The 17,627-nt window shown below is 29.7% G+C and overlaps 1 protein-coding gene across 4 annotated transcripts in view; it reads left to right on the top strand.

Annotated features, from left to right (window-relative positions):
- Positions 1-17,627, top strand: part of HDAC4 (histone deacetylase 4) — a 425,916-nt gene that overhangs the window by 400,564 nt on the left and 7,725 nt on the right. For 3 of the 4 annotated variants that reach the window (XM_075381378.1, XM_075381376.1, XM_075381377.1), the window contains 8 exons: positions 769-867; positions 3,196-3,424; positions 7,837-7,960; positions 8,083-8,312; positions 11,013-11,195; positions 12,371-12,531; positions 14,946-15,065; positions 16,212-16,334. In XM_075381378.1, coding sequence (XP_075237493.1) covers positions 769-867; positions 3,196-3,424; positions 7,837-7,960; positions 8,083-8,312; positions 11,013-11,195; positions 12,371-12,531; positions 14,946-15,065; positions 16,212-16,334 — 1,269 coding nt within the window. Of the gene's footprint in view, positions 1-768; positions 868-3,195; positions 3,425-7,836; positions 7,961-8,082; positions 8,313-11,012; positions 11,196-12,370; positions 12,532-14,919; positions 15,066-16,211; positions 16,335-17,627 lie in introns of all 4 variants that reach the window. The other variant, XR_012758717.1, reaches the window with a different exon arrangement.

Below are 17,627 nucleotides of genomic sequence, written 5' to 3'. Positions count from 1 at the left end.
AAACACTTTTCACAATACTGTTTCAACATTCTTAAGTAAATTTCCATTGGTTTCACACTTTCTGATAGCAAAAATGTTATCACTGAACGTTACTCTTCCAGTGTACACGTTTCAAGCGAAGTAGACATTCTGAAATCAACAAAAGGGGTTATGTTTAGCATAATTATGAACGAACAGTGTTCTGAAGGTTGCCATCTTGACCTTCATAAGGTTTCATTATAATGAATAAACCGTTTTCTCTCTACATTAACTTGTCTCAATTATTGAACATCCTCGTATATCTATATATCTTTCTGAAAATTAAAATAATTAATCAACATACTGACCACTGTGCCAATTAAACTAAAAAAACAACAACTTAACCACTAACCATAGTAATAAGACAATCATTCCAGTGTGGTAGTGAAGCTATGTTATTGCAAATTTTGTGGTTGTTGAGATTTTTGTTTTCAAAATTTTTATTTCCTTTTTGTTTTTGGTTATTTGTTGATGTAATTTTTTATACAGGATCCCACAGAAGTCGACTGTTGATGTTGGTTTTCTTAAGATTTTCTGTTACTGTGTTTGGTGGTTAAGTTGTTGTTTTTATGTATGTATATATATATATATATATATATATATGATCTTTTTTTTAATGTTTTATTAAGCAAACCAAATAACATTTGGTCTGAATGCTTATTACAAAGAAATTAATTTTATTTAAGATACAGTTTTTTAAAAAAATTTTTTAACATTTTTATATTTAATAAATTAATTTTATTATTTCAGCAAATTCGTCAGACTGTATTAACAAGAGTTGTAAGTCGTGCTCAGTCACTTAGCGGTAGTCAGTTGGAAGATACGCCTGAAGCGGATGACTCAGCTGAGGTATATATATATATATATATTTTTTTTTTATTACATTGCAAAATACATTACTTTTTCAATTTATTTTCATGAACTGAAAAAGTCTTTAATAACTTTTATTTTATTTTGAAATACAAGTTTGTTCAAAAACGATGAAACTTACGAAACTTTTATTATATTTCTACTTTCTATTCTACTGATGGAATTCTGTTTGTTACATACAATGAAATTCTTTAGGTATAATTTTCCCATCTCTCTACATTCTTTCATTTCAAGGCTGATTAAGTTAGGTTGTGTTTGATGCTTGAAATGATTTCTATAATGAAAGAAAGGATTCTTAAAAATCAATTTATACATTTATAGAGACACTGTAAGTATTGTAAAAGACTGATGGAAAAGAATGTATGACTCGTATTCAAAGTTATCATTTGCATGAGCATTTCAGATCGGCCAGAATATCTGTTGATAATGGTGCAATGGATGGCTGTTGACATCATTCAATGATATTCATGTTAAATGTTGTGATATGAGGAAATTATTGGTTGATTGTCTGTGAAGTAATAAAAACTGATCTGTTTGATAGAGGAATTCAAAATGCATCCAGATGCCCCTTAAAATTCATACCTTCAGCATTCTTGATTTGGCAGTGATAGATTGCTTTTTTTGTTTCTGAAAATGAAAGCCATCATAAAAGGACAGTTTCCATACAGCAGAAGAGATCAAAGAAAATTGCTGATAACAAAATGCTCACTAAAACACATTTTAAAAGCTGAAAAACTTATTCGAAGCAGTTTAATAAAAGTGAACATCTTTATTTCAAAGTAAATTAATGTGATTATATAACAAATAAATAAATTATTTTAAAAAAAGTTAGATTTTTGTTTGAATAAACCACGTACATGTATGTAATCATAATTATTTATAATGTTTTGAAAAATTGTAAATATATATTTAACTTTAGTTTATTTTACTTGTATAATTTAATGCTTTGTAATTGTTTTTTTCCTTGAACATGCTTCTGGTGATAATTAATTGTTTTTCATTGAACAGTAGTACGGGTAAACACTTCTGTTCGGTTTATGAATTAATCATTGCATGCTTTTGAATGTGACAAAGAATTTATTATCTTATTTATTTTCTACATTTATATATTTATTCATACTAGCAAAAATAGTTTAAGACTGAAAATAATCTTTATGATGGATGATAATGAATTTTTTACATTAAAAAAATATTATGTCTGTCAGGGACTTGAACCCAAAATATCCAGATGAAAGGCACTAAACACTTCCGCCACAGAGGTTGGCAAGTGGTAGTATTTTTGACATAGTTATACATAGTATTCTGAGAGGTTTTTCCAAAACCTAAAGGAATGATTCTGGACATCAAAGTAAACAAAAGAATTTATGTGAATAAATGCCCGGTTTGAAATTCCAAATTAAAAAAAAAACTTTTCCATTACAGTTGTATACAATTTTTAAACATAACATTATTTGAAGTAATTTTCCTTTCTCGGCAGATATATCTAGAATAGCTCCCTATTAAGTGGAAAAGTATGGTATGGTGATCGTGTCAAAAATCAGGTATAGATTTTTTTTTTCAAATCTTTATGCTTTAGGATCCTCCTAGTTCATCTACACCAAAAAAACATGTTTGCGTATGTGTGTTGCATTGCTTGTAGCCGTACATTTCAGGATTGGCAGGATTGATTTTCTTCAAATTTGCCTGAAATATTTTTTTATTTGGGGCATTGATCATATTAATGTTTTTCCAAACTTCATGGATAGGCCGTGAAAACCCAATTTCATTCTTCTCGTAAATTTATCCACAATCCATATATAAATAGTCCAAAAAAAATTTTAACAAATTGACTCCACCTCTTAAAATTGAAATATAAATTAGTTATATTATTTTTGTTCTTTTGCCCTATCCCTTTGGTTGAAATATTTTTCATACATTTTTTGAAAGTTTATACCGCATATATAGGGGTTTCAAGAGATGTCTATAATTTTTTTAAATTGTAGATTCCCAGACCTAAAATTCAGAAAAATATTTTTGAAAATTCTTTTTTCCTATTCTAACTTTTATCAAAGGTGTTATTTGATTTGGAGAAAACTTTACTTAACCAAATTTGTTAAGCTTAATCTATATATGAATATTTTTAGAAAATTTTTTCTCTAAAACAAATTTCCTTAATTTTCCCACCTCTAATTTTTTATTACTTTTATAAAATTTATATTTTGTTTTTTTAATCTTTTTATATAATTCTCCTTTTTTAAAAATTAAAAACAAGTTATGCAGTTTTTTTGTTACAGTAATAAAAGAATTTTTTTTTAATTTTTGTTTCAGAATTGCCACGTTATAGATTTAACTGATAAAGGAAGCGAAAGGGAGCGTGAACGTGCGAAAGAAAAAAGGTTAATGAATGCTGAAGATGAAGGAGGAGGTACAAATAATGCTGGTAATGGTAGCGGTGGACCTGAGGAAAGTGAAATGCGTTTACAACAAAGAGAAAGGGAAAGCTTTTTACAACAACAACGTGACCTAATGATGAGACATACGCTGCAAGTTAGTGAAGGTAAATAAACAGATCATCGTGCACAAATACATATACTACTGTTGTTCACCCAGTGTATAAGTCAAAATTTTATAAAAAAATATATATACATATAATTAAGAAAACTGTTTTTACCAGTTAATAAGATAAAAATAAACGAAACGGGTAGAATATGGATTTAACTAAGATTTTAACTGGGATCTGATGGCTTTATTTACATTATTTAAGAGTTAAGAATTAGCTAAACAGAACAAAAAATATTCATTCCTAATTCTAGAAATGATATCTAACAACAATAAATGTAATACACAAGTCTGACAATTAAATAATGAGACAAATTTTTAAATTGACCAAGAAACAAGTGCCATCTAGTGAGCAAAATATGTAACCCATATGATTATCGTGATGTACAATTTGGTAACACCATAAGCCCTATGATAAGTATGTCAAGAAAGGTAGCACTATTTTGTTTACGTAATGGGAAATCATGGTCGAATTAACATTATGTAAGCCGATTGAAAATGTTGTTTTTCTTTAGAAAAGCGCTTAGACGTTGTGCATTTTATGAGCTTAGTGCTTTAAAACATGTTTATCTTGTGTACAGAGATTAAAATAGTTCATGTATGGAAAAGATTCAAGAAGATTACTTTGAGAATGATCGCAGATTGTTTTGGTTTTAACACAAAGACAATTTGGCGTATCATCGAAAAAGAGTACAGTAAAAAGATAATTGCTTCCCACTTTGTTTCACATCCTTGTCAAATGATCAAAGACCGTGTGTGTTATTCTGCAGATGTTCTTCAAACTGCTCATATTAATTAAAAAATTTTAGATTAGATTTATAGATGTTATTCACTATGATCCTGTTATTGCACATTATAAGTGTTGAATAAAAATCGCACAAAGGCATTGATTTTTAAAAGTTAAAGATAAGACGGTTTACAACAGCAAATGATGAAGTTGTCCTTTAAAGAAGAATTTACACCGTGAATTTTTATTCAAGAGTTCTGAAACAGTTAAGGAGGATTGTTCTATATATCCAGGTCAAGTATACTACGAACCGAGCAACTGATTTCTTCATGAAAGTTCACTAGGAAGTTTTGGTCCAAAATCAAGTGGGTATGTGTGTATGTTTGTGGTCGACCATCCAACCTGTTCTCCAGATAAATCTCCATACATTTATTTCCTTTTTTCAATATAATAAATAGTTCATTGTGTAAAAGGACATTTTTTTGTTAACATTTGAAGACATCCAACAGATTGTGATGTCGAATCTTAAGATGATATTATAAGAAGATTATCAAGATACTTTCTTTCATTCGTTGTTATATCATTCCACTTGCTGTATCGATGCTGAAGGATTGTACTTTGAATAAAATACAGGTAATAATCAGTTGTTTTGTTTGATTTTTAATTCCATGACACCTGTCTCATTATTTAATTTTTGGACTTTTACAGTAGTTTTTGTAAGCTTATTGACTGGTATAATATGTCAAATTAGATAAACGAGGCAGTTTGTGTGCTGTTAAATTGTAGTTAAATAAATTGGCATTGGAAATAGGTTGTTTTTAACACTACAGAAATAACATTTTACAATCTCCCTATTTGATTAAACCAGCCAAGTCCAAATGAATAAATTGGCATTAGATTTTTTTAAAAACCATTTGGAAAATTTTGAGATGAAATATTTAGTAGAAAATTAAGTGATTTCATTTTAAATCTCCTACGTATCTGGTGGAATATTTAGCTTTTAAATTGATGAAAAAAAATATCAATACTTACTGAAATTTTTTTTTTTGTAATGAAAAGCTACCAAACACTGATTTTTAACTACGTTATAAACAGTTTGTTGATTGGAAACAGGTATGTTCAGAGCAGCATCTCTGTGTACCATGTAAAAGATCAATAGTTGTCTTTAGTGTTTCCCATGTTTCAGTAATGTCATAGATTAAAATTAATTATAAGAAATGTTTTTTATCTCTTGTATAAAGAAAGATATGAATCTTTGAACTGTTGTATTTTTGGAATACGTCAATAATTTAATAAAATTCAACACAAAGATATCTTGACATGAATTCAAAATTTATCAAATTTTTCACAATCTATGAGAAGAATCTGTTTTATGGGGTGTAGTATTTATGCATTTACACAGAGGAAGCAATGTGAACATATACCTAAGAGTGTAAGAGCATTTAGTATTTATATGGTATATATTAATGATATATCACATACTCCTTTCAAGATTGTAAAATGAGTCTGTGCTTTTACAAGTGTAAAGCTACTAGGGCTATTCAGAAAGTAAGGAACGTTTTGGAATTTTAAAAACCAAGTACAAGAAAAACTTTTTATTATATACATGTGAAAGAGGGACTAAAATACTACTTTTCAACATAATCACCATACAAATTCAGGCACTTTACCATAGCGGTGGACAAGCTTTGAAATTCCTGTGTCATAGAATTCTACCGCCTGTGATCTCAACCACTCAGTGACGCACCCATCTTGCACAAAATTTGTGGTAGCCTAGCTTCTGTGAAACAATTTCAAACAATAAAGTCTGTGAAACTTGTGGGAAACATAGAGAAAGCTCAGTTATTGTGAAACGGCGGTTTTCACGAACCTTTTCGTCAACTTTGGAGACCAGATCGTCAGTCACAATGCTCGGACGTCCACTCTTCTCTTTATCGTGAACGTTTGTTCGGCCATTTTAAACTGAATGCACCACTTCCTGACAGAACTTTCACTCATTATGTCGTTCCCATACACTTCACACAGTTCCCGATGAATTTCTATTGGTTTTAAGTTTTTTGCCGACAAAAAACAAATCATAGACCGCACCTCACAACTGGCGGGATTTTCGATTGCAGCACACATTTCAAATTTGTATATAAAAAAAACAGGCAGTGCGGAGATGTTCCCGTTGTCATGGCTGACTGACTCTGACACTGGCTCCCTGACGCTGACTGAGGTGCCAAGCACAAGCACACCAATATATACGTGATTGGCATGCGCCTGGCAGCGTCAGGTGGAAATGTTCCTTACTTTCTGAATAGCCCTCGTATCTTAAGGTGCTCAATTTTTTAATTTAATCCTTCCAAGATTTTGAAGAATTTTTTTAAAAAACTAAAAAAACTTTAAACGTAACAAATGTATTTCTAGGAATAATAGTTATATGTAAATAAATTAATGATTAGAGCAGAATGGCTAATTAGCACGTCAAATACCTCGACTATATGTAGTAAGGGATGTATTAATTTGTTACTTAATAATGTTTGGCCCGGTCTTATTGTTATACCTAAAAGAATTTTAAATAGAAGAGTCACTAGTTAAAGTTACTTTTTTTAGAATATTACTGTTGTACCACCCCAGCCCTATGGTTAAACAATGTGAAGATATAACTTGTAGAGTTGGACATCTTGTACACTTTAATGGACTAGGTATGCAGATGTGCAACAGCACATTTGGCTTAGTGAAGTAAACAACAGGAAACTTACTTCACTCTAACACTAACTGCATGGCATGGTATGCGTTGTAATTTTTGAGAATGCCTTTAACACTTTCTGATTCGTTTAAGCATTGTTACGAACATTGTTACTTAACTAAAAATGAGAAGGTTCAAAAAAACAAACCGGACTGGTTCTTCTTCTGGTAACACATTTTAATGACTGTTGGCAATTTAAACCTTGTCAAATGTTGCTCGAAACAATTCGTCTGATGTCTACCCGTATTGTTTCCACAGTAATACGTTTCTTTCTCCAGATAGGCTTTTACTTTTAATTATACCTTCAGTTATAAGATAGAATCTGGTTTCACCCTTAGTTTCTCATAGTGTACAAAATAGTTAAATTTCCTTATTTTCACCAAATCTAACATCTGCTTATTCTCTTCTCTGTTCTTTCAAAAACACTTTATTTGTTACACAATCTATGTAAATTATCCTCAAAAGCCCTGTAGACCTACATCTCGAAACCTTCTGTTCTCCTTAGAGACTGTCCAAGCTTATTACCCATGTTGAAGTTCTAAAAAAACAAAACATTTTTAATGATTTTATCTTAATTTAAGAACTTTTTCTATCAAGAACATTTTTATGTTTATAAATGCTTTATAAACTGGTTTAGTGATACATAAAAGAGAAGTATTGTTGGTAAATAAATAAATATATTCTAGTGTAGGATTAGCTATGAGTCTATAATTCAGATGAATGATTCCATATGTGTAATTCTGGGTTAGGTAAGTATTTTCCTAAAAAAAACCTGACTCAGTTCTTAGATCAGCCTGTAACCCCCTCTCTTTCTTTTACCATGTTTATGTATGTGTGTGTATATGTTTGTACACACACACATATTTATATATACATAACTAAAACTGAATCAGATAACTGATTGATCTCTGTAGCATTAGTTGTTATTTTTTTATGTATTTATTGTTAACAGGTTCTGCATTCAGTCCTAGAGTATCACATGTAGCTAGGCCTTTATCCAGAGCATTATCCAGTCCTTTGGTTGCATTAGGACCAGAAGCAACATCTGCCTGTAGTAATCCTTCTACAACTGCAGGGTATGTTTCATTTTTTTATTACTTAAATGCAGCAATTAAGAGTTATATTTCTATTATCACATTTTTTTATATTAATAAAGTTTACACGTTTTAATACATCTTTAATATTTTTTTTTTTATAGGAGTCCGCATAGGTTAACAACCGGTCTGGCATTTGATAGTCTAATGTTGAAACACGCATGTATGTGTGGCGATAATTCAAATCATTTAGAACACGGGGGTAGATTGCAGAGTGTATGGGCAAGGCTAGGTGAAACTGGTCTTGTACAACGTTGTGATAGGATACGCTCGCGAAAAGCTTCGTTAGAAGAATTACAAGTTTGTCACAGTGAACCTCATGCTTTGTTATTTGGTTAGTATTATATTAAATGCAATCTAAATATTAAAATATAGATTATTTTTTATGGAGTAGGGAGTGATTAAATCTTTAAATACCAAGGATTGAAGAATGTTTTAGCAATATAGTACAAGAAAAATTGACCAAAAGATTGGTATAAGGAAATGGTTATTAGGTATTGATGTTTTTATTTGACATATTTGCCTTTTCTGATGGTCGGATTCTGAAAAATCATATACCAGTTGGACGTTCGACATAAGATGTTGAAGGGGTGTAAAATGAGCTTTTTAAAAAAATGTTTATTTTTAAGCAAGAAACATATTAAGACTTTTTTGCAATAAGAGTCTGCAGACGTCAAAAGTCAAAGAACTATGTTTACAGTTTTAAACATTACCTAACCTAACAGTGAAATGAAAATTGGAAAAAATTATAAAATAATCATGAGAACATTGTATTTCAGTTTCATTAGATTTTTAATAAGGAATACTTTCAAAAAATACCTTGAATTTTGTTAGACAACATTTTTTTTCCATTTGATGAATCACTGGACTCAAATATGTAATTTTTCCAACTTTTTATGGTACTTTTACAAATCGTGCCGCTAGATAGCAGTTAGATAACAAATAATATAAAAATTCTATTATTTCTGTAAATATGATATGTGTTATTTATTGTTTAATTAATGAAATTGGCCGGTAAGAGTTTTATAACAAATTTTTCTATTTTGTCTTGTTATATGGAACACTTAAACATTGTTTACTATCTAATGTCTTACATATATTTAACCTCTTTTTTTTTTAAACAAAATTCTGAATTAATAACAGATTTTGAAATAAAAATGTAGTGTCATGTCTTACCTTTTTTGACATCAGTATCGTTTTGTTAAAAACAGTTTTATTTATTTTACAGAAATTTTTGTTCTTTGAGTGAAAGAAATGATATCTGCGATATTCTTACTATATGATTTACAATTTCATTGTAATTTTTTTTGGATATTATTTAAAATTTAATGTTTTTTTATTATGTAATAAAAAGTAACAGTTAAGGTGCTTTTTAATTTTTTTATCTATATATGAAAGGCTGCTTTTTGTGCAAATTTTTCTCAATAAGTTAAAAACAAAGGAACTAATAAAGAAAAATTGATTAAGAAGTTTTAGGGAAATTATTTCTATAGAATTTGCTTCTTTCTTAGTACTATATTCAAAATTGAATTTATATTAGATCAGCGTTACAAGAAATCAAATTATTTCTTAATATTACTTTATTGAGAAATACAAGGGTTGTTTAGAAACTGCTGTGCCTGACAAATAAAACAAAATTTTTCAAAAAACTTTTTTTCTGTTTAGTCAACTTGCAATTTGATACTCCTAGACAATGACTTTCCAGCTTTTTAATACCCTTATTGTAATGCGATTTTTCAAACTCTGCAGTAAAAGCTATTGTCTCAACTTTGACCTTATCATTTGAAGTGAATCTTCGTCCTGCGAACTACTTCGTCAGGTTTGGGAAGAGGACGTAATCACTGGGAGCCAAATCTGGTATATGTGAAAGCACTTTCAGTAATAGGTCACAGAATTTTACAGGTACAACCCAATACATGTATGCAGGCTTAATATCATGATGAAAGAGCACTTTTTGTCCAGATGGAGATGTTCAGCCGGAACATCTACTTTCAGCCATTCCCATAGTGAAATATAATACTCCCTGATGATGGTCCTACTTTTTTCCAGATAATCTATGAACACCACACCACAAGAATATCAAAATCCATAGTCATGACTTTTCCTGCAAATTGAACTGTTTTTGCTTTCTTTGGCACACTTTCACCTGCTCTCACCCACTGTTTTTACCCCTGTTTGATTGTCTCCACCATATAATAATTAAACCATGTTTCATCTATGGTTATAAAACGTTGAAGAAACTCCCAGAATCATATTTAAATAGATATAAATGTTATTAAGGACTGTTTCAAGGGATGTTAACATGTTCAGTCAAATGCGTTTTTGGTCGACTTAAACAAACTTGGTATCCATAGAGCAAAAAGCTTTTTCATACCCTAAACATTGTGTAAAGTGTAGTGGACATGGTCTATCAAGATTTTTATGATATCAGCAAACTCATGTATTGTTAGTTGGGGATGTTTTAACAGAACGTTTTGGATTTTTGTGATGATTTTATCAGTCGTAGCGGTTTTTGAGTATCCTGAGCGTTCATCATTTTGAACTGATGTACAATCACTTTTAAATTCAGTCACCCACTTTTTTATCATTGAAAACAAAAAGGAGGCATACTTTTAAGTAAAATCCTAACTTGTTTTTGCTTGTATGTCGGAGTTAAATATTTTATAATACAGTACTTTATAGCACCCCAAACTACAGTTTTATCCATTTGTTAGAAAATGTCAAAACTTTACTTAATTATTACAAATAAGCAACTAAATATACGCATATGAAACTTTGCAGTACGCCTTCAAAAGGATTATACTTTACAAATACCTTAGTCATTTGGTCATACTTACACCATTTCTCTGTCAGGCTGTGAACTTTCCAAATGACTCTAGTAAAACCTAGTTATTGTGAGTATAAAAAAATGTATATAACATGATTTCAGTTATTAAGAAAGTAATTAATTAATAAATTTTAAACTTAACTACTTTAACATATCATAAAAGTTGTACATTTTTTGTTATTAATAGTTTTTATTGTTTAATTGTAGGCACAAACCCTTTTAATAGACAGAAATTAGATATGAGTAAATTATCACAGTTGCCGATAAAGAGTTTTGTTCGTTTGCCATGTGGTGGTGTTGGAGTAGATTCAGATACAACGTGGAATGAATTACATACAGCGCCGGCTGCTCGTATGGCGGTTGGTTGTGTGATTGATCTTGCATATAAGAGTAAGTTATTACTTCATTTTGAATCACTTCTTTTGTTTTTATCAGATGTGACTATACTTTATGTATATTGCTTAACTTATTTATTTATAGATTTTATAAATTACTTAGTAATTTTTTTTTGGTGTTAGTCAAAGTTTGATTTGAGATCAACTTAATGCTTTTAAAATTTTATTATAACTATTAAAAATTCTAGAAAATTGTTGTTATATTTTGCTTTTTTTATTCCTGTTGGATATGAATTGGCAAACATTAATTTAAAAAAAAAACTTGTATTAACTTTTTTCGTGAAATAAAAACCAGAAAGTTACATATTAGTTCTGATTATATTGATATGTTTTAATTTCTCCTTAAGTATATTACTTCTATAATGCTGTTTTTTATTTATTTCAACAAATGAAACTGGCTTTGTTTTTTTCAAAGCCAATTATAAATGTAAATGTAATTTATAGGAGTTATAAAATATTATTGTGATGAATTTTCTTCTGCTTATCCTAACCTAAACGCGTACTACAAAAATTACAGATAGTTTATGTAAAGTTATGTTTTAATGTAAAAATAATAAAGCAGATAATAAAAGTAAAGATAAATTAAACAAATTCTCTTAAATTAATAAAGAAAATTATTTTTCAATGATTAATTGTATAAGTTGCATTAAATACTACTAATACTATTAAACTTGCCAGGTTAGTCTAGTGGTTAAATTTGTCATCACAAAATCAGATGATTTTCGAAATTGAGTTTTATGGTTCAAGTCCTTGTAAAGGCAGTTGATTTTTATATGGATTTTAATGCACGACTGTGGATACCTGTGTTCCTTGGTGGTTGGGTTTCAATTAAACAGACATCTCAAGAGTGGTCAACCTGATTCTGTTCTAGATTACATTTTTAATGGTACATATACATTTACACTGTAGCTGTGTCAGGCTTGGCAAGTCGATAGTGGTAATTGCATTTGCTTATACACACACATCCAGACCCGGCAGTGGCTGGAAAACTGGTTGGAAAAAACAACTATTAAATAGTAAATAATAACTGCAATATTGCTACAAACTGGAATTCAGTCATATTGCCTGTGTTTGTATATATTTTATACACATATGCATGTATGTGGTGAACTCTAAATTAATATACTCATTTATACATAGTAAAATATTAAAATTCATTACTTTTTACAGCTGCAACTGGTGAAATAAAAAACGGTATGGCAGTTGTTCGACCTCCTGGACATCATGCAGAAACATCGCAGGCGATGGGATTCTGCTTTTTCAATTCGGTCGCGATTGCTGCTCGTTTATTACAACGTAGATTAGACATGAAGATATTAATTGTAGATTGGGTAATTTTTTTTTTTTTAATTATTCTAGTATTGTAGTAAATTTTGTAGATTTGCAAATATAAAATATTTTAATAGTATTAAATATTTAAATATTAAAATAACAAGAATGTTCAGAAAGTAAAGAATATCAGTGAGTAGCATTCATGCAGATGACGTTCTACCTACCGTACAAAGGTAAACTCCTGTTTTATTAGTACAATCTTCCCTAGGTTCATGACCATAAAAAAATTTTAATTTTTTGAGCATTTTTAAAACGTATAAAAAGTTTTACCAGTTGTAAAAATCGAAGTATAATTTGATTATTTATCTTGTCAATTTATTACCAAATACAGGAAATTTGTATGATATAAAGAATATTAATGTACTAGATGCAAGAAGACATCCATTATTTCTTAAATGAAAGAAAATTGAATTTTGTAAGAAAAATTATCCTGGAAAATCTCTTACAATTATATAGAACTGAATAAAAAAATAGCATTGAGATTTATAAAAATTTATTAATAAATTATGAAGCTCATACCCTGGAATTTCAAATTTTCACTAGTCCAAATTGTTCTTGGATATCTTATATGTTCAACAAAATCTACGCCACGTGGTTTTGATGAATGTTGTTAAAAGAAGAATCAGAAAAAATAAATGGAAACATGTTTTTGTTATTTCTTGATCTTTTTTTTTGTCTTCAGTCATTTGACTGGTTTGATGCAGCTCTCCCAAGATTCCCTATCTAGTGCTAGTCGTTTCATTTCGGTATACCCCCTACATCCTACATCCCTAACAATTTGTTTTACATACTCCAAATGTGGCCTGCCTATACAATTTTACACATCTACATGTCCTTCCAATATTAAAGCGACTATTTCAGAATGCTTCAGTATGTGGCCTATAAGTCTGTCTCTTCTTTTAACTATATTTTTCCAAATGCTTCTTTCTTCATCTATTTTCCGCAACACCTCTTCATTTGTCACTTTATCCACTCATCTACTTTTTAACATTCTCCTATAGCACCGCATTTCAAAAGCTTCTAATCTTTTCTTCTCAGATACTCCGATCGTACAAATTTCACTTCCATATAAAGCGACGGTTCAAACATATACTTTCAAAAATTTTTTCCTGACGTTTAAATTAATTTTTGATTTAAACAAATTATATTCTGTCTGAAGGCTCGTTTCGCTTGTGCTATTCGGCATTTTATATCTTGATCAGTATAAGCAAAAGTGTTAAACTTCTTAACTGTATGTTACTAGAAATAAAACATGGACCTGTCATGAAACTATTTAAAATCCCAATCAATTTCTTGACATTATCAAGAACTTCCTCAAAAACAAAAAAAAGTTATGCAAACTTTGAGATAAAGATTGAAAATAATGATAGACGTATACTGAAACTAAAAAAAAAAAAATCTTATTCAAGTTTATTTCATGCGCCAAGCTGAATAACAATAAATTCATGAAGTTAGTATAAAATAATGAATTGGCCACATTATGTAATAATAAAAAAACAATGGTCTGTGTTATTTTATTATGTTATTTTATTTCATGATAAGACTCACTTGTAGTTGGGTGTAATAATTAAAATTCTACCTTAAGAAAACTTGCATGGGAATATTCAACTACTGATCAAATTGTCCTGTTTTGGTCCGGTGGTTTTCATTTGTTTCCTAAACTAGAAGAAGAATAGGTGATGAGTGTTTAAAGTTAAATGGTAATTAATAAAAAGATTAAGAATGTTTGTTTTCTTTTTTTATCATTTTTTTTTTTTGTCTTCAGTCATTTGACTGGTTTGATGCAGCTCTCCAAGATTCCCTATCTAGTGTTAGTTGTTTCATTTCAGTATACCCTCTACATCCTACATCCCTAACAATTTGTTTTACATATTCCAAACGTGGCCTGCCTACACAAGTTTTCCCTTCTACCTGTCTTTCCAATATTAAAGCGACTATTCCAGGATGCCTTAGTATGTGGCCTATAAGTCTGTCTTTTTATCATTATTCATTGAAAATTTATTATACCTCAATGTTCTTTCATTTCAAGGCGAGATTGTTTTTCAAAAGTAATTTTTCAAACTGCTGTTTAATTGAATGATTTTATTTAATTGGGGCCATTGCCCATTTTAAATAAAATAACATATGTTTCAACTTTGGTTAAGGTATAAACATTCTGTAAATTACATTAAAATAAGTATCATCTTTTGAACCAACATGGGCTTATAAGAAAAATTCACAACCCATTTTTAAATAGAAAAATAATTTTCTCTATACAGGTATTATATTTTTATGTATTTAAATTAAAGGAAGTTTTTTAAAAACTTATAATTTTCCTAAACTATGTAGAAGGATTTAATTTAGTTTATTTTTATATTATTATAATGTTGGTATTTTTTTTATCGCAGGAGTTACAATTTGATTTTTTTAATAGGATGTACATCATGGTAATGGGACACAACAAATGTTCTATGAAGATAGAAGAATATTATATCTTTCATTACATCGTCATGATGATGGAAATTTCTTTCCTGGTACTGGGGGACCGACTGAGGTGATGTATTTTATATAATAAATTAATCCATTGTTAAAAATCTGTCAATAATGCTTGCCCGAATTGTTGAAACTTGTTTTAATATCTTTAAATTACTAATTTCTATAATAATAATAATAATAATAGAAAATAGTTCATTAGTAATTGATGAAAAAAATATAAATACAACAAACTTTTCGTTATAAGCCATATTTACTATATTAAAGTTAATATCGTAATTGGTGTTTATCCAATGTTCTCTTTCAAAAAATTTCTTCTTTAAACATTTAAGAAAAATTTAAAAAAATTATTTTTGGGCTATTAAACAAAATGCCTAAGTTGTATTGTTAAAAGAATTTGTATAATACAATTGAAAAAAAGAGAGAAAAGTTCTGGGATGAGATTGTAAACCATATTTTCTTACAACCCGATAGTTTTATGGCATTCAGAATGTGTCAGGGAATAGCATTCCCGGAGAAAGGGTTGAAGGGTGTGCAATAAGATAAAATTCCAACAGACCGAGCCACATCTAATAAACTGGTTCATGTGCATCATTGTAATTAAAAAGTGTTTGGTTCAGTTTTACTGCATGCTGTTAGCATTTATCAGCAGTTAATGTTATGAACTAATTTGCCATATATCACTGGGATTTTTTTCTCTGGTAGTAGTGATGTGCTCATTATATTAGAAATCCATTTGTTGAACTGAACAATGGTATTACGTGTTGGACTGAATATTAGCTACATTTCTAAGGGGGTTTGTCATTTAATAGTATATTCAACTCGTTTAAAAAAAAATTGGGGAGATGGGAAAAGGTAAACCTGGAATGATGTTTTTTTTATTCTTGGGAATGTAAATCTTTTTTTTACAAAGTGAGTTGTGCTTTGTTTCAGGTGATCTATTTTCCTTAGATTGTCACTTGATGTAATTAATTTTTTTTTAAATTTATATTATATATATATATATATATATATATATATATATATATTTAAACTAATGAAATTATTTTTTTTATATTTTGTAAAACTCTTATATTTTGCTTCCTATAAGTGTACAATGATTTGATTTGCTTTCAAATTATAAAAATGTTTAATTAATTATTCTTTTACATTACATTTTTATGTATGTTAGTGTGTATTAATGAAACGTAAAATTAATTAATTTCAGTGTGGAGCTGGCTCCGGAATCGGTTTCAATGTAAATGTAGCATGGTCGGGCGGATTAAATCCACCGATGGGCGATGCAGAGTACCTGGCAGCATTCCGTACTGTAGTTATGCCTATTGCTAGAGTAAGTTGATATTGTATGTATTAATTTAATTAAAAATTTTCCTTTATAAAAATTGTAATAATTTTAACCCAATTAACAATTCAAACATTTCTAGTATTCTTAGTTGTCACTAGAACTCTGGTTTAAAATTCTGAAGAAGTGCAGGTGCCCCATATAAAATACAATCCATCTATGTCAGTAGGTATATCTAAATAAAAAAAGGCATTTGTAATTTATTAAATATTTTATTTCCCAACTTCCCAATACCTTGGAGTAAGTATACCTTGTAAAGCTGGAAGTCACCACCATCTTTATGAGTACATGTTTCCACCCTTGGGTTGATATTTATAACTGCTTGTTCAATATTGACATTCATTTGTTCAAGTGTTTATGGTTTGTTGCTGTAGGCATTTTCTTTGAGGTAACCCCAAAGAAAAAAATCTGCACAGTCAAATCTGGAGATCTTGGTGGCCTTAAGCCATGACTAATAACACAATCACCAAAGAATTTTTAACGAAATCAGAAGTTGAATGTGCATAGTGTCATGTTGTAACCAGCAATATCAATCTTCTTCTTCCAAGAGTACAATAAAATATTTTGATATCGTTCTGCAGCAATGGTGTACTCGAAGAAAAGAGATCCAATAATTTTTTTTTTGTAATCGCACACCATACGCCCATCTTCTGTGTATGCTATTGTTTTTCATGATACTTGTGGGGATTTTCAACATTCCAAATCTTACAGTTATGGCTATTTGTGTAACCAACCAGATGAAATCATACCTCATCTGTGAAAAAATCGAGTCTATAACATAAATAATCTTATGCACAAATGGACGAAACCAATGACAATATTTTAGTCTTTTCTTTGTCCGGATCACGAAGTCGATGAACTGTTTGAATTTGATATGATCTTAAGTTTAACTTTTTTTGTCGTCCAATAAACGGTTGATTTTCGGTGAATTAATTTCAGCTTATAAGCATCTAATTGACTTTTTTTGACAAGGCAGTTAATCGGCCTTTGATTTCAGCTATTGTGTCTGCATTCAACACTGTCATCAATCTTTTGTGTTCCTTGTTATTAACAGAACCTGTTCCTCTAAATTTAGCCGGTAACTTCAAAACTCATGTTGTGTTAGGTGCTGGTTTATCACAGTACTTACGGCAAAAAGATTCTTGCACTGTAATCACTGATCGTGTGCCAAAGTACAACTCAAGAATAAAAACATATTTGTCTTGTGAAAACTCCATCTTCTCTTTAATAATGCACCGAGCGTTATAATCGCATTGTTATGGCTACCAGTTGCAGTCTATT

Source organism: Lycorma delicatula, chromosome 13 (assembly GCF_047948215.1).
Source record: "Lycorma delicatula isolate Av1 chromosome 13, ASM4794821v1, whole genome shotgun sequence".
Taxonomy (NCBI): Eukaryota; Metazoa; Arthropoda; class Insecta; order Hemiptera; family Fulgoridae; genus Lycorma; species Lycorma delicatula.
The sequence above is the reverse complement of the archived record's forward strand: the minus strand, read 5'-3'. Positions and strand labels throughout refer to the sequence as shown.